The following is a 16,527-nucleotide window of genomic DNA, read 5'->3' on the forward strand; positions in this document are numbered from 1 at the left end:
CATGCAAGATGTGTCAGAGATCAGATAGTTTGAGATATTTGGGGAAGTACTGATGTGCAGGCTTACGCCCCCCATTAGTGCGCGTGCTATCCACCTTCTGCTGTCTGTCCGTCTGCTTCCGCCTTCAGAATATCAGTACTGCACCGTCTGCATATCCCTGTCGCCGATCACCTCCCGCACTCCCAGCGTCTTCGCCTCCGACGCGTCTGCCCTTCGTCGTGTACTCTCAGCCTCCCCCAGCCGGGCCGACTTCCTGTGGTGCACGCTCGACGGGCAAGCAAAGGATCTGCGAGTCGCACTGGCTTGATTCCATCCGTACATGGATCCGATCCGTGCACAGACTCAAAGTTTGCAACGAGTACATACATCCGTCCAGATAATAGCACGCAGTCTACCCAACCATCTCCTGATATGTGAACCCCCCGAAGACGACCGGCCCGTCCACCAGCTTCTCGAGCTCCTCCTGGTCAAACAGCGCAGGGCCCGGCATGTACGTCCTCACCACCGCCGACGGGGGGAACTCCAACCTCAACGTCATGTCCCACTCCCGATCCTCCCACTCCAGCCGCTCCAACCGGAGACCGCGCTGCGCGCGATACTCCAGCGGCTTCACCAGCGCCGCGACCCGTGCAGGGATCGTGCGGAGCACCGTCTCCCTCCACCCCACCGGCCGCGCCCGCAGCGCCGCCCACGCCTTGCGCGACGCCGACTTGTCGTCCCCGCAGTTCAGCCCGAACGCGACCTTGAGCGTCCCCAGCCGCGGGCACACGAGCGCGTCGGGGTTCCCGTCGACGTCCGGGTGCAGGAGCGCCGTGATGACGCGGTGGGCGAGGGGGCCGGCCGGCGAGGTCGAGCGAGGTGAGGTGGGGGAACGCGCGGAAGACGTGGGGCTGCGCGCTCGGGGTCTCGATCTCCCAGTTCTGGTGGAGGACAAGGTGGGTGACGGCCGCGCCCGTGTGCCGGAAGATCTCGATGAAGTCGAACGATTCTAGATTGCCAGGCCTACCGCGCGAACCGGCGGAGAAGGTGAAGCGGATGAGCTGCTCTCCGTCCTTCGACGTCGAAACGACAGTGGTGGGGATGTTCCACTGGTCGTGGGAGTCGCAGATGTTCACGGTTCTCGCGGACCGCACTTGAGCTTGGATGAACGGGGTGTGGCGAGAACGGAGGCGGTGGTAGAGGTACGAAAGACCGCGTTCGCCTTGCGTGAGGTTGATGCTGACGGAGGACGAAATAGAGATAAGGTCCAGGTACATTGCCGTGTTCATGTTACTGTCGAGGTTGACGACCAAGGTCCGCAGCGCCGGAAGGTCAACGGGGCTGGCTGTCCACCCGGGGGCGTCATCGTCTGGCCTCAGCCGGACATTGCTCCTGTTCATCATGCATACATCAAGGCGCGTGAGGTCCGGAGTGTTCATCAACGCGTGAACGAAGCCCTCCAAATGATGCGGGTTGAATATCGCGGGAGTGATGCACATGTCGCGTACGGTGGGGCAAGCAAAGTGAGACACAAGATCGATCGGAACGCATCGGAGCGTCTGAAGACGAGGAGTGTCCGCGATCCGGCCTTGAACATCCGAGCTCCATTTGGTGAGTTCCTTGGAGAGGTTCCGTTGGTCGCCCTGCTCGTCGATGTCGTCGTAGTGGGTTCTGGTTCCCGGAACCAGCCACTCTCGGTTCATCCCTGTATACCCGGGAAACGCGATACCGAGGACGTTGAGGTTGGGTACGCCGTTGGAAAGAAGTGCGCACAGAGACTTGAGCTGGGCGACGCTTTTGAGGCGGACAAACAAATCGACGAGTCGGGAGGTGTGCGATGAAAGTGTCTGGGATAGGGCGTTGGGGAGAAAATGGATCTTGAGGCGCAGCGGTGCCGGAGACGAGAGTTCTATCGCGGTGGCCGCAAACGAGATGCGGTTCTCCTCCAGGTCTTGGCACTGCGCGTGTATCCTGGCCTTGTTGAATGTGAATTGGGTACCCGGAGCTGCGGCGGCTTCTGCCCACAGCCGCGGTGTTTTGAGGGCTATCGCGCGCCAGAGACGGCAGACGTGCATAAGGCGGACACTGCGCATGTCGTCCCAGCAGTATGACAGAACCTCGGAGAGGAGTTCCGTTGGCAAAGCTCGATGGATCGGCGCGATTGAGTTGTGGAGAGATAGCAGAGACAGTGCAATCTCGCGGTACTCCTCTGCTTTGGCGACGACCCATTCACGAATGGCAGCGTCCGAGAGTCCCGACAGTGAAGCACGATCGGCAGCAGGGATGGAGCGCGCGAAGGCGGGAAAGGGAAGGATGTTAACGGTGGCCATGACTGTGGATATTCGTATCGTCAACTCAGATTTGTTACACGATGCGAGCAGCTCACCATATAGCGACTGAGTACTGAGGGCTGTCCGTGATGTGGCCAGGAGCAACACGCGCGAACCGCGCCGGCGCGATCGCAGGCGCCCAATCCTCGTCGCCTGGCTCTCACGGAGAAGCGCCAGTTACTAGCCGCGCCGATACTAGTACGCCCGGAGGGGCTCAAAGGCACAGACGTGAACGGCGCGCATAACACACGACGGTCATACTTACCACGCACCTCGTCCCTCGTCGCTTCCAGGTAGCGCTGCTGCCCCTGCACACCCCCACGCGCGCGGGTCAGCACCACCCTGGCACGAACAAAAACACCCCGCACGCCCACGCACCTCTTTCGTCTACCCCGTGCGTTAGAACGCATAGGTGGATATGTAAGTAGAGAACGATGTTCATCACAGTGATCCCGATGAGCGCGCGGTTCCCGCGTTTGTCTGCACGGCGGTGTCAGCATAAGTACGTGCACGCACGCGCATACCATCGGTGTGCTCGCGCCACTCACAGGGAGGCTGCCCAGAACGAAAGGAGGCCGTGGGCAACCGCGGGGATCCGGAGTGCAAACCGAACTTGGGCTCGGAGGCGACCTACGTTGTGGTCTCCCCGGTAGATATTTGCCTGGAAGAGAATGTACATTGGTCAGCGCGCGTTTCCCAGACGCCTTTGACGCGCTCCGCACCGCGATGATTCCGCCCGCCTGCACGAACATGTTGTAAAGCGACGCAAACCGTCCACGTCCCGACCCCAGACGAGTTCGTCGACGCCCACGCGACCTGCACCGGGTGCACATACGAGAATCCGTTGATGAGCGAGACGACGGCGAAGTGCACCCACTGGCTCGTCTGGGCGCTGAAGGTGTAGAGCGCGACAAGCAAGGGAAAGACCCAGAGCTGGAGCTGGACGGTGGCGGCGACGCGGGAGTTGGAGATCTCGAAGAGGTGGCAGGAGGCGGGGAGGAGCGTGCCGAGCGACGCTAGCCCGTACGCGATCATGTGAAGCAATCCATTCTGAGAACTCGCGTCGTGTCGCGCCCGCCCCGGCAGCTGGGAAGACACGGGTAAGTGCGCGCTCCGCTCCGACGCTTGGCTCGACTCACCGACCTATTCGCACAGCAAAATGCTAGCCGTCAAGGTGCGCTGGGGTGCCAGCGCACCGACCGCCAGCAGAACGTATATAAGCCTCCCTGGGACCCGGTCAGACTTCAGCACCAGTCTTCACCAGCTTCAGCCCTTCGTCTCTCCGCTATCCCTCTCACCTTCCGCCCCTCGCTGATCGCCATGTTCGCTCGCCTCGCCGTCGTCTCTACCCTCGCGTTCGCCGCCCTTGCCACGGCGACCAAGTGCAACACTGGCCCCGTTCAGTGCTGCGAGAGCATGGAGAGCGTGAGTGCCGTCCGACGTTCTGCTGGTCTAGTGTGTGAGGCTGATCCTTGGTTTTGTCTAGGCGAACTCGGCTGCCGGTTCTGCGATCCTGGCGGCGATCGGTGCGACGCTGCAGAACACGAACGTGGAGCTCGGGCTGAAGTGCTCGCCGATCGACGTGGTCGCTGTCGGCTCGGGAAAGGCGTGCACGACGAACACGGTGTGTTGCAAGAACAACAACATCGTGAGTGTTTCGTCGTTGTCACAGTAGATCGTATGCTCACATGATGCTCTGCAGGGTGGCGGCGTTTCTGCTGGCTGCGTCCCGGTCACGCTCTAAGCGTTTAGTCTCGCGTTTTGGTGCTCATGTCGTAGCTGTTATGTCTGGATGTCTTGGTCGATGATCTTACGTCTCCTCTTAATGCATGTTTTCCGTTTCGGTTTTACCCTGCGCGTGTCACCTGCGAACAATGAGGCTAGAAACTGACCATTTACTGCGAGCAAGAACGGGCGTATTTGGCACTAGGCTTTAGCCTCCAGAGTGGCACGAACAGTGCGTCTCCCGGACGTATCTGCGTATGTACGCCCTTCACCTCGCCTCCTAACATGCGGACCTTTCGACGCTCAGCCGCCGGGGCGCAATGAAGCGTGATCTCGCCCATAATCTGCACCAAGCAGTGAGGTCTCGTCAGCGTCCCTTACACTCACCTCCCTCCTTCGCATCTCGCACTCACCGCGCTCTCGCTTTTGTACTCCTTCCCTCGTCGCCCTGACTACGTTCTCCCCCGTGCTCGCCTTTTCCGCCTTCGTCTTCGCCGGCCTCGTCGCAGCCGTATCGCAGCCCTGGGCCCCGGAAGTTTCAACACCGGCCCGGTCCAACGCTGCAACAGCGTTCAAACTTCGGAGACTGAGTCCCTCCCTCGATGTCCATCGCACCCATGATATTCACCTCAGGATGCTCACCAGGCGAGCGAAGCGTCGTCCGCCGCCATCCTGGCATCGTCCCCCACGACGCCACCATCCCGATCGGCCTCGGATCCTCGCCCATCTTCGTCGTAGGCCAGGCCCCGGCTGTGCGCTGTGAGAACATGAGTGTCGTTGTTTCGGACGTTCGGTCGTGCTTGCTTACTTTGGTTGCGAACGCAGGATTGTCTCGTTCTCATCGGATGCTTGCCCATCTCGCCGTAGATAGAGACCCCCGTCAGCCTGCGAGGATGCTCGGTGGTCGTTACTTATACCACCCCACTAATAAGTTGACGGCCTAATCTCTGTCGATCCTTGCGAGCGTGGTAGGGCGTGATTGGCACAGGTGAGGAAGTACATACTCAGGAGAACATCTTGTTCAGACGCAGATGAGCACCGCGCATGGAGCGCGGCTGCGATTGGAGACGCGGCGATGGGTCCTGGCACTTGCGATGCAGAAATGTATTTCCTAAGGACATCTAGGGCCCCGCGTTGAAAGAAAGTGAGGGTACGGGGTAGAGGTGTACAACGTGCGGAGGCACGCCCTATCTACAAATGACCCGAATGACACGCTCCTTGCGGGATGTGCCACACACTGACGAAGTCGATCCTGACGTGCAACGATTGTTTCGAACGCGGTACGAGATGTACGAAGTGCAAAAATATTGGGAAGCGAGAGAACGCAGGAGGACGGCTAAGGGGAAACGTACGCGCACCTGTAGACTTCTGATATCCCTTCTCATTCTCCTTCTCCTCTCCTAACGGCGGACAGAGAGCGGAACGCCAGCCGGCCGATGTTCAACATGTGTCTGATGATTCTTATGTCTTGATAAGGCCTGGATGCGGCGAGGGAGTGCAGGCGAAGAGCAGAACGAGCGAGGTAGATGTAATCGTGGTCGAGGAGAGAAAGAGGAGAGAGACAGCCGCGATTTGGCGCCTGCTGCTGTTTCATCGCAACTACCATCTGCGCGCGGTGGAAACCCGAACTGCTTTTCATGACTGTCGCCGTTCCCTTCCTCTCATGCTCAATCCCTGCTGCAGATCATGCTGCATTAGCCGGTCTGTCTGACGACGCCGTGCGCGCATGGGTGGTCCCCCGAGCCCAAGAGTACCGCGACATCGCCCTAGCCCTCCTCTCCATCTACAATGCCGTCGCGCCCATCCACCGCGCCTTCCCCACAGAAGTTCTCTCCGAGATCTTTTCACACTGTTGGAAAGATCCTCAAAGCATTGCCGTTGCTCATGTCTGCCGTCACTGGCGTTCAATCGCGCTCAAGACTCCCAGCCTGTGGGCCGCCGCCCTCGCCTCGCCTGGGAAGTTGCTCTCCCAATACTTGGGATGTAGATCCAGCCGCCGCGGGTTCGCAACGTTTGCCCTCGAACGATCTTCTCCTCAGCCTCTTCGTCTCAAAGTTTACCACTTCCTCGATCGCTTCGCCACCACGCTCGCTCCACATGCCGCCCGCCTCGTTGATCTTTACGTCCGCCTGGACGGTGCATCCTCTCTCTCCACTCTGTGCAAGTTCCTCAACTCGGGGGCGCCCAATCTCGAAGTGCTCGGCGTTACATTTCCGGGCTACGTGGGGATGTACGAAGATTGGCTGCCGCTCCGCGAGGACGCACACGACGACGACTTTGGCCACACTATCGCCGACCGATCCGAAATCCAAGGGCAGCTCGAGTGGGATCTGCAGAGGTGGAGCGAAAAGACACAAGCCCCGGTGCTTGACACCGCAGCCCTCCCTCGCCTCCACACCATCCGGTGCATCCCCATCGACATTTTCCCGTACTTCGCCACTCCTACACTACGCGACGTGTGCGTCACCCCCGCGCAGTTCACTAGTGACCACCTGGCCGACTTTGCCAAAGCGCTGTCTCAATGTCCCGCGCTTGAACGCCTCAAGTTTTGGATTGTCGGTGGGGACTTCGAGAAGCTGTACGACTATGATGCCGACGGTGAAGAGGTCGATAGAGGTCCGATCGAGTGCTGTCTTCCCAATCCTGAATCGTCTTTATGGGACAACGTCGATCCAGCGACCATGCCCGCCTTGCAAAACGTTGTTGTCAACACCGGTATCTATCCCTCGTCGCGCCTCTACCTCCGTTGCCTCTCCTGCCCCCTTCCCATCACCATCGAAGTCATCGCGAAAAGTATGACACTACAAGATTTCGTCGGCAGCAACGAGAAGCTCAAGGAACGCGTCCAGAGCGCGAACATGGCACGCATCTGCGATTCCGGCTCCAGCAGATGGAAGACCACGGAGGTCACTACCTTTAAGGACGACGTCGCGCTCGCTCGATTCGCGCTTTCAACATCGAAGTGGCAGGGGCCGCCCACACCGGACTGCGCCCCCGTATTCCGCATGCACGGCGCGAACATCACGCGCCTGGTCGTCCATCAGAATGAAGACGAGCTGTTCTATAACATTCGCGAAGTCCTCCACGCTCTCCCAATCTCACGTGCTTGACCTCGCCGGCCAATGCGTGTCGACTGCCCTGTGGGCGCTGCCTCGACGGGAACCCGAGTACGGGAGGCCCCAGGACAGCGACGGTCCTAACTGTCTGCATCTACGCACCCTCGCCGTCGCATTCCCTCGAGTGCGCGGCTCGGTTCAGAAGCTGATCAAAGCCAACCCAGCGGAGTGGGAGGAGACGATCGCGACGGGCGTCCGAGACGACTTGGCAGAGCTCGTGAAGATGCTGAAGAGCCGAGCGTCGGGCGGTCTTCGCCTGGAACGGCTGCAGTGGCGAGTGGCGGAGTGGGACAAGAAGCTCCGGCTTGAGTTCCCCCCGACCGCGGTCGTCAGCACGTGTGTGCCACCGCCCACGGCGCTGTGCGACCAAACGGAGCTCGAGACGTTGGTTGACGGGCCGGTCGTGTTCGGCGGGGTCACTTACCGGGCCCGTCTCCCTCGCTTACGTAAATGAACGACAAGAGTCGCATATGCTGTTCTTAAATCTTATGCAGTGAGCCTGATGTCGATGTCGAGCGGGTCGTCGCGGCGCCGTGGGACACCCGGATGACCTCGCGCTCTGCGGCGATGTAGGGACAAAAGGTGTATTCACCGTGAGGTTGGCGCAGGCAATGGTGCTCACGTCCACAGGGAAGACGGGGTCCGTTGAACTGGGGTAGGATATCTGCTGGTACCTGTCTCGGACCTTTCAACTTCGCACGGCAGTCAGGCTTTCTGACTTTCGTCAGCCAGTGTCGATTGTATAACACATGTTGCGCGGCTGTGAGTCCCCCATGCAAGTTCGCAATGGGATGCCGTAGTCACCGCTGCCTAATAACATTCGTATCGATGTTGCCACTGGCTCCGCGCGACCGGCACGTCGATCAAAGGCACGTCGAGCACACAGGCTGCACGACCGAGTTCAACGGAAATCCTCTCAGCCGTGACAGTCATGTCTTCGCCGAAACCCCACTTCGATCTCTTGGAAATCGGCCCGCATCCTGGTCCATGGCGATGTGAGTACGTTTTGGATGGTATCCCGATGCTTTGAAGATCACTAACGACCCTACGGATCATTCACAGTTGCACCGGACACTGTCCCCAAGCCACGACGACTTTGCTAGGGAAACCTCCAGGATCATCTGAGGATCCTTGTCTCCCATCTTCGCCGAAGGATACGACACACCCGCCGAGTTCCACACGAAAGATTTCTTAGAGGGCTTGAACTCAAACGCCGCGACAAGCGTTGCCAGGACCATCTCTATGGAAAATAGGATACAGAATGACGACGTTAAGAGGGCCGCAGCGTCGAGAGCGAGAACACGTACTCATCTCGAGCTGCGAGAATTGAACCCTCTGTAAACGCGTGCCTTAGTAGACGTTTTCCCTCACGGCCTACCAACTGTCACTCACATGCACGACATCCCGCCTCCGATGAAAGTCATCCTAGAAGCGAGGTCAGAACGTTCTGCACTCATTGACATAAGTCGTGGAATCAAGTGCTCACTGGTGCGCGTAGATTCCGGGGATGTGCGCCTCTTCGACCGCGGCGGGCAGCGGGCCCAGCCACCGCTCAGGCTTCCACTGGTGCGCGTCCGCACCCCAGAGCTCTTTGCTCGTGTTGACCCCGCTAATGTCCGCAATGAAGAACGTCCCTTTCGGGACGATGATCTCGGAGATCTGGGCCCCGTCTTTCCCGGTAATCGGGCGCTGCAGAGGCAGCGTCGTATCCTGCTCTGCCCTGCTCAAATACAAATCGTCAGCAGATGTTGTGCTCCATCATGAACCGACTGGGTTACGCACTCGCGCATGGAGCTCCCAACCGGCGATAATCTGGAAGAGCGGGTCAGCGCTCGCGCGCGAATAGGAAGCGCAAAAATACGCACAGACGGAGCGTCTCGCGACAAACGGCGTCCAGATACGGCAGCGCCGACAGGTCGTCGTACGGTATCTCCTTGCCGTATGCCTCGCGCGCCTCCAGCACCTCCTCGCGCAGCCGTTTCTGGGCATCCGGATGTTTGGATAGCACGTCCAGAACGCGCGCGAGCGAGTTCGACGTCGTGTCCACGCCCGCAATGATGAACGTGCTTCACGCGTGAACACGGCCCGCGGTCAGCAGCGCGCTCCAGAAGCAACACACAGAGGAGCATGAGGCGTACATCACCTGCGCGACGATCTGGTCGTCCGGAAGCCGGTCCTCTTCCTTCGCGAGCATGTTCTCGCGCACTGTGCAGAGCCCGTCAGCGTTCGGCCGCCGCTCGCGCGCGCGCGCTGCACTCACACAGAATGCTCATCACGTCCTGCCCCTCCCCGACCTGGTGCGCGAGCTCCGCGTCCTCCCCCTTGACGAGGCGCGCGCGCTTCTCCTCGAACAGCGCACGCGAGCGGTCGTCCAGGAAGTCCGAGAGCCACTTCATCCGCCGCGTGTGCGGGTCTGGCCAGAGCCGCGCGAACGCGCTTCCGAGCCGCGCGGGCACAACGTGCCTCACGAGCGAGAGGATCGCCAACGCGTACGTGATGTGCGCGAGCATCGGTCTGCGGGGAAGGGCGGGTGAGCGAGGGAGGTGTGACGCGTGACGCGCGATTGGGGACGCACGAGAAGGACTTGACAGCCTCGGTGAACTCGTCCTTCGTGTCCGCGACGAGCGGGTCGAAGCTGTGGCCGAGGATCCCTTGTCCGACGAGCTCGAGCGCCGCGCGGCCCATCCAGGCGACCATGTCGACTTCACCGGATCCTCCCTGCGCGCGCAGGCGCGTGCCGATCGCATCTTCGAGCTGTTCATAACGGCGCGGTCAGCTTCGAGGTAGGGGCGCGAGAAGTGACAACGCACTTTTCCGATGATGTCGTAGAACAGCGGCGTGACGCTGCGCATGTACGCCGCGGAGAATACGGGCGTCAGCATCTTCCGCTGGCGCCGGTGCATGTCCCCATGTGTTGTCAGAAGGCCCGGGCCCATAATGGCTTGACCCGCTCTGTAAGATATTGAAGCACGACGGCAGTATCACTAGAGGAAACACTGACACGTTGTTGAGCTTTCCGCGAGACCACACTTCGGCATCCTTGATGTACACGGAGTGAAGAGCCTTGAGGTCGCGCGTGAATATCACTTTGCCCTAATGCCCACGTTAGCACACAGGAAACCAGGAAATGGAACCCGCGAGGCTCACCAACAAGGGGCTATTGAATAGCGCCACTGGCCGTACCTTTCCTGCACATGGCGGACAAAGTCCAAGTTGTCGAGGGAAAAGAACGATCCTAAGCTCCCTGCCAGTGATGAGTTAGCATTCCAAGCACGTGCGCTCGCGAGTCCGGACGACACGTACCTAGAACCCACGAAGTAGACGGCGGGCCGTCAATGTTGCTCAACGGTGACCGGGAGCGGAGAAAGCGGAGTGCGACGAAGGTGACGAGCGCGGCGACGCCGACGTGAGTAGGGCTGGACTGAACGCTCCATGCTTGGGGGATGCGGTTGCGTCTTTCGAAACGATAATGCTGCTGCTATATACCTACCGCCGTTCTTGCCAATATCGAGAGCCTGGCATGTTATGGCATCGCACACGCAATACAGAATTGGTCGGCCTTGCGACAAGCCAATCGCCGATACATCGGGGAACCTGGATTTTGTCGGGTCAACCGGCCTCGCGAGGTGCACAGCCACAGAGTGCGCCTCCCCTCATTGGGTGTCGGCCGAGGAGTCGGACTCTTGGAGGAATACGCAGCTGGAGAAGGACAGCAGAGGCCACGCAAGCTATGTAGCCGAATGAGTCACTTGAGTGAAGAGGCGAGTTGATCACAAACTCACCAACACTTGAGCCCCACCGTGAGACGCGAGTCAAGAGCATCTCCGGCCGTCCTCATCTCCCGGCTTCGCGACACCCCGGCCGAGTTCCAAAAGAACTGGTAGAACTTCTGAATTTCGCTAGATCACCATAGCTGAGAGAAGGTTTCGTGAGTGAATCGTCGGTCGATTCGAATAAAAAACGTACTAATCTCGAGCTGTGAAAGATTGAAGCCCCTACAATAGCATATCAGTACCAATGTCATTCCGGAGCGGAATTATCGGAGAACCATATGCTACGTCGACGGATATTGGGTGATGAGACCAGCAAAAAATAAATGGGCGATTTGGACAGAGACCGTGCTCATAAATCCGTATCGTACTCATTACTCGGAATTCGTCACCAAAGAAACCCTCAAGAACATCTCCGGGTTCCTGTCCCCCGGCTTCGCAGACGGGTACGCGACCCCTGCGGATTCCAGAAAAACGGCTTATCGGACTTCCAAACTTGAAGGTCGCAACTAGAGACGAGATCACGATCTCTGAGAATTGCGTGGTGAGTAAATACCAGGAGCAGAGCTGGGTACAACGTACTCATCTCGAGCTGGGAGAACTTGAAGCCACTGCACGGAGCTCTCAGCATCTGTGTTTTCCCTTGTCAAATTAATGAAGACTCACATGCATGCATAGCCTCCGCCCGAGAACGTGAACCTCGGGGAAGTGGCGGTCAGACGATGACGTCATCGTATACTGAACGCCAGACACGCAACGTACTGGTTTGCGTAGATCCCCGGCAGATGTGTCTCCTCCACAGCGGCAGGAAGAGGCTCCAGCCAGCGCTCAGGCTTCCACTCATACGCGTCGTCTCCCCAGATAGCTTTGTTGGTATTGCAACCATGTATGGAAGTGATGATCATCGTCCCCTTTGGGACCGCGAGTTGAGAGATCTCCGTGTCGTCCTTCCCGCGAACGGGGGAGGAAAGCGGAAGAACGAAATCGGTCGCAGCACTGAAACATTCCTTTAGATGCTTGTGCTCGACGGAGAGGAGGAGAGAGGTGACGCACTCGCGCATCATGAACGATGCAGGTGAGTATCTAAGCCGTTGCAAAAGTGATTAGTGAAAGGAGCAACAACGACATGGGAATCACTCACACGCGAAGCGTCTCGCGACAGACGGCGTCGAGGTACGGCAGTGCCATGACTTCGTCGAACGGGATCTCTTTGCCAAAGCTATCGCGCGCCTCGAGGATCTCGTCCCGAAGGCGTTCTTGAACCTTCGGGTGGGCCGTCAGTAGATCGAGGATACGGCCCATCGCGTTGGACGTGGTGTCTACCCCAGCAACGATGAATGTACTTGAGCAATGAGTTAGCGCTTTGTACAGAAATTGACGTGGTCCGAGCCACGTACGACATTTGAGCGAGCAGCTCCATGTCAGGAAGCTTGTCTTCTTCAGTAGCCTCCATGTTCTCGCGAACTGAATCTTTTAGTATGTCGAAATCGCGATGATGTCGAAACACTCACGGAGGATGCTCATCACGTCTTTGCCCTCTCCTACCCCATGCAGAGCCGCGTCATCTCCCGTTTTGACCGCAGCCTTCTTCTCCTCGTACAACGCGCGGCTTCGGTTGTCGACCAAGTCGATGATGCGCTTCATACGATGCACCGCCGGGTCCGGCCAGAAGCTGAAGAACATATCTTTCATCCACGGCGTGACGTAGTCGTTGACGTACGGGAGGATGGCGAAACCGTATGTGACGTCCGACGTCGATGGGCTGTCCGAATAAGCAACAGTGAGCGCCGAGTGCGGCACCGTTTCATGAGTTGACTCAACTCACATGAACGACTTGACTGCCTCAGCGAATTCGTCCTTCGTGTCGGCGGTCAGAGGGTCGAAGCTGTACCCGAGCGCCCCCTGTCCAACGATCTCGAGCGCGGCGCGACCCATCCAGCCGATCATGTCGAGGTCGCGTGGGCCGTCTTGCGTGCGCGACGCAAGAGCGTGTTCCAGCTGTCAGGAATGACCTTGGTGAGGCAACACATGTCGATGCATCGCGGAGACTTACGCGTCCGACGATTTCGTAGAAGACGGGCGTTAACCCGCGAAGGTAAGCGATAGAAAAGACGGGGTTTAGAAGCTTGCGCTGCTTCCTATGGGCACCGCCCAGAGTAGACAGGAGGCCGGGCCCAAGAAGGACTTTGCTGCTTCTACAGAGGACCGTTAGCAACCGGATCGCGCGCGGTCACGCAAACGCTTACTCGATAGCCATCGGAGGGCGAGGGAAGTTGTCGGCGTTCTTGATATATATCGAGTGGACGGCCTTTGGGTCGTGGATGTGCAGTGCTTTCATCTACAGACAGAGTCAGAGGCCGGGTAACGATGAAGATGTCAAGGAACTTGCTCCGAAGAATCCGTTTAAAGATGCGACTGGGCCGTACGTGTCCAACAAGTGGCGGACGAAGTCCCAGTTGTCGTACCCAAACAGAACATCCATATTGCCTGTAAAGTGTGAGCGCGACCACAGCATACAGACACATGATCCAACCGTACCCCATAGAAGTGACTTGGACGGAGGACCGGGGAGGTTGTGTAGAGGCGATTTGATGGAGAGTGCGCGCAAAACGCGCAAAACGAGATAGGCCACAGGAAGAACGAGGACGAGAGAGAGGCTTGCCATGGGGGGCGGGAATGAGAGCGCGAGCAAAGCGGTCCAGCAAGAGGGTTATATATATAGCCCCGGGTCCCGAGAAGGAGAAGAAGGTTTCGCTTATTGCACTCATCCTGTCCAAACAAGCGCCGCGACGGGCCGGAGAACCCAGAGCGTGTGTCCCGACCCATACAGAATGCATCTTGTTGTTCCGGGCTGTAGAAACCATGGTTAAATGGCCTATGGCACTGAACGCGATGGGAAAGAACTTCAGACCGTGTTGCGAAACGTTTGAGAGAGACACAATTATCCAATTCAAGTGAATCGCGTCTTCCTTTCTCCATGCTCTCATATTCTGATTGCGCGCTCTAGTGGTCTGACGCTTCATAAGCACGCCTGAGGACCACAAAATCAGAGGGAAACAGGATGGCCGGATTGAAACCAGACGTACCGCAGCCCGCGATCCCGCCGAGGCTAAAAGATGGGGACGTCGATGAGTATCGTCTATGCGGGACAAGTGCCATACACATTGAGCGGCCAGGACGCGAAGAACAACATGTAGCGCCTTTCTCGAGGGCGAACAGCTCGCCGATGGGCATGGACATTCTCCACAGACTAAATAAGCCGAGACATTTGAAAATTTGACAGGTCAGCGTCATCCTCAAGCGATGTATATTAGATGTTATGCACGCGATCAGGGTCGAGCGCATAATGCCCTCGTAGCCTTTCGGCGGAAGCCAGTGCTAAACACAGAAACGAACGGGCGTTTGAGTACATTGATAGCATCCCTCGACAGAGAATACGCTTACCCCCGTCGTCGGCGTGCCGGACGCCATGACCGCGAAGTGCGTGTCCCAAAGGAACCGTTTCGCGTCCTCGCTGTGGTCGATTCCCGCGCTACAACGTCTCGTCAACACTGGACCTGCGTCGTGAAAAAGACAGCGGATTCAAGCCACGCACAAGGTCTCGAGAGCCGTCGCCCACTCGTGGCGCTGCACCTGCGTTGCGCTTTGGTACGGACCTATGAACCCTGCGCGGATGACGAGAATGTCCGCCTGCTGGAACGTCACGCCCTCGGCCTCGGCGGATGCGAGCAGGTCCGTGAGCAAGATCGCGTGCGCGGCCATCCGGTCGTACGGGGGCGTGCCGAGCCTGTCGGTGTAGAAATTGACCACGCCGAGCAGAACGCCGCTGCCGCAGATGCCGTGCTGCGCCCAGTCTGCGAGGAGTGCGAGTAAGCAGCTGTCGCGAGGAGAGAAGACGAACTGTGGATGCCGTATTTGATGGACTCCGAGTGGATGTTAGACTAGTCGGGTGAATTATCACGCCGTCCTTGAAGGCGCGGTTGGAGGCGCCTTGGTAGGTGGAGAGCATGCCTGCGTGCTGGAGACCGTCCCATTGGGATCCGGTTGTTGTTCTGGCTTAAGTCGAGTCGCCCACTTCATCCACAAAAGCGAGGTCGAGGTGATCTCCTTGATCTCCTTGGCAGATTCTTTGACGACGTATTGAATTTGGGGAGCTCGTAGGAAACCTGCTCGGGAATGACACCAATGTGCTCAAGGAAGATTATACGCGATAACGAAGAGAGCGATCGAAGGATGGGTTCTGAGTAACCCTACTATCGAACGCAGTCAGTTAAATACCTTCTCGACTTGGTGGAGAGAACCTGCTTACGGATATTGGTACGCCGTCTCCGCAGAGACAACTTGATGCCGCATGGTCACCCTCGGAGCCACACCCGCGGATAATCACGACCGACGTGACTCGCCACATAGCCTGAGGTTAGCAACAAGATTCAGAGGGTCAAGGCGCATTCAAAGTTGAAATTATATGATGACGCACCTGCACAAATCAACATGCGTGACGCGAGGACGGAGCCCTATAGTTAGCGGAAAATGCATGACGTTTAATGCCAAAGCACGCTTGGTAATTCCTGTATTCCTGCTTGAGTATTTGGGAGGCCGAGTTAGTATAAAAATGACGCACCGTGAATGACTTTCCGAGGATTCCCTTCGATTTTACCAATCGTCCGTCGTGATCGCCCTCCAACTGTACGTTATGGTATCAGCATTTTCCACTCCCGCGCATAAAACAAGGTTACCGGAACGGTTTTGTAGTAAATGCACCCACCCAGCACGGACTCCGCCCAGGAGGCCATGGGAGGAGGCAGGAGAGGCGCCATTTAGGCGCCAGGGACGAACACCAGCCGGCCGGGTGGCGCTCCGATCGGAGTTGCGGTGGGTCATCCGCCCTGTTGAATTTGATCGCACTGAACCCTCCCTCTCAACGCCGTTGCGGGATTGGTGCCATCTCCTCAACATGTTCTCTGTGCCTTTCACGTCACAAATATACTCTGCGTGGATGTAAGTTATACCTGTTCTGGGTCCTCGTCGCTCTCGGAGTGTACGCTGGCCATCTGACAACGCTCCCGAGAGCAGAACCTGCTAAATCCGGGGCCCGATGGTAGCCCCTCAAGGCCTCAAGGAAGTGCTCAATGCCTCTCTATCTACTCCACAAGCGCTCGGGTTGGAAATAAACCCGCTTTCTGTGACGTATTCGTATCCCCAAGGAGTGGACCACTCGACCCAGTCATTCCCGATCGGATTGCGCCGGTGTGAGTGAGAAGATGTGATTCGCAAAGACCGAACGGGGAATGCGCGCTTCACTCGCATATTTAGTCTGGCGAGCCCGACTAACGTTTCCCTATCTCCCGCACTATTGTGCCAAATGTCCGGTGCCACATCTGACGACATGGGTTGCTGCCGCGTTTGGTTCAGTGCGTATCTTCCCAGCTGCTTCCGCGGTCTCGTCACGCTCATCTCGCACTTTTTTTCAGTCACCGGTTGCTCTCAAGGCCTCGGCCGTGCGCTTCTCGAGGAGGTGCTCGCATCTGGCGAGCGCGTCGTCGCCACTGCACGGAATCCTCAGTCCCTACACTCGTTGGCGATGCGCTATCCGAGCTACAACTCTTG

General features: G+C 58.2%; 5 protein-coding genes across 5 annotated transcripts; 2 read left to right on the forward strand and 3 right to left on the reverse strand.

Moving 5' to 3' along the window:
* Window positions 1–391: 391 nt before the first annotated feature.
* On the reverse strand, window positions 392–2,309 carry BXZ73DRAFT_83902 (uncharacterized protein; the record flags this gene model as incomplete). The annotated part of the gene is made up of 2 exons (XM_048023955.1): window positions 392–742; window positions 885–2,309. The coding sequence occupies 2 exons, from the start codon at window positions 2,307–2,309 to the stop codon at window positions 392–394; spliced, it is 1,776 nt and encodes a 591-aa protein (XP_047870777.1).
* Window positions 2,310–3,629: 1,320 nt separating this feature from the next.
* BXZ73DRAFT_109399 (fungal hydrophobin) lies at window positions 3,630–4,053 on the forward strand (the record flags this gene model as incomplete). Its single annotated transcript, XM_048017286.1, has 3 exons — window positions 3,630–3,734; window positions 3,796–3,957; window positions 4,012–4,053. The coding sequence occupies 3 exons, from the start codon at window positions 3,630–3,632 to the stop codon at window positions 4,051–4,053; spliced, it is 309 nt and encodes a 102-aa protein (XP_047870778.1).
* Window positions 4,054–5,671: 1,618 nt separating this feature from the next.
* BXZ73DRAFT_59068 (uncharacterized protein) lies at window positions 5,672–6,241 on the forward strand (the record flags this gene model as incomplete). Its single annotated transcript, XM_048021674.1, has 1 exon — window positions 5,672–6,241. A coding segment is annotated over one exon (570 nt), but the record flags the coding sequence as incomplete, so codon positions are not given.
* A 5,053-nt stretch (window positions 6,242–11,294) lies between these two features.
* On the reverse strand, window positions 11,295–13,585 carry BXZ73DRAFT_93959 (cytochrome P450; the record flags this gene model as incomplete). The annotated part of the gene is made up of 13 exons (XM_048026716.1): window positions 11,295–11,377; window positions 11,446–11,531; window positions 11,587–11,619; window positions 11,683–11,916; window positions 11,974–12,003; window positions 12,062–12,262; window positions 12,318–12,384; window positions 12,432–12,682; window positions 12,746–12,918; window positions 12,974–13,115; window positions 13,167–13,251; window positions 13,306–13,407; window positions 13,459–13,585. 13 exons carry the CDS (start codon window positions 13,583–13,585, stop codon window positions 11,295–11,297), a joined length of 1,614 nt encoding a protein of 537 aa, XP_047870780.1.
* A 338-nt stretch (window positions 13,586–13,923) lies between these two features.
* BXZ73DRAFT_83905 (uncharacterized protein) lies at window positions 13,924–15,737 on the reverse strand (the record flags this gene model as incomplete). The annotated part of the gene is made up of 9 exons (XM_048023956.1): window positions 13,924–13,951; window positions 14,007–14,029; window positions 14,365–14,477; window positions 14,577–14,774; window positions 14,822–14,861; window positions 14,947–15,086; window positions 15,398–15,434; window positions 15,542–15,604; window positions 15,657–15,737. 9 exons carry the CDS (start codon window positions 15,735–15,737, stop codon window positions 13,924–13,926), a joined length of 723 nt encoding a protein of 240 aa, XP_047870781.1.
* Between the last annotated feature and the right edge of the window lie 790 nt (window positions 15,738–16,527).

This window comes from Epithele typhae (assembly GCF_022376455.1).
Source record: "Epithele typhae strain CBS 203.58 chromosome Unknown BXZ73scaffold_240, whole genome shotgun sequence".
NCBI classification, from domain to species: domain Eukaryota; kingdom Fungi; phylum Basidiomycota; class Agaricomycetes; order Polyporales; family Epitheliaceae; genus Epithele; species Epithele typhae.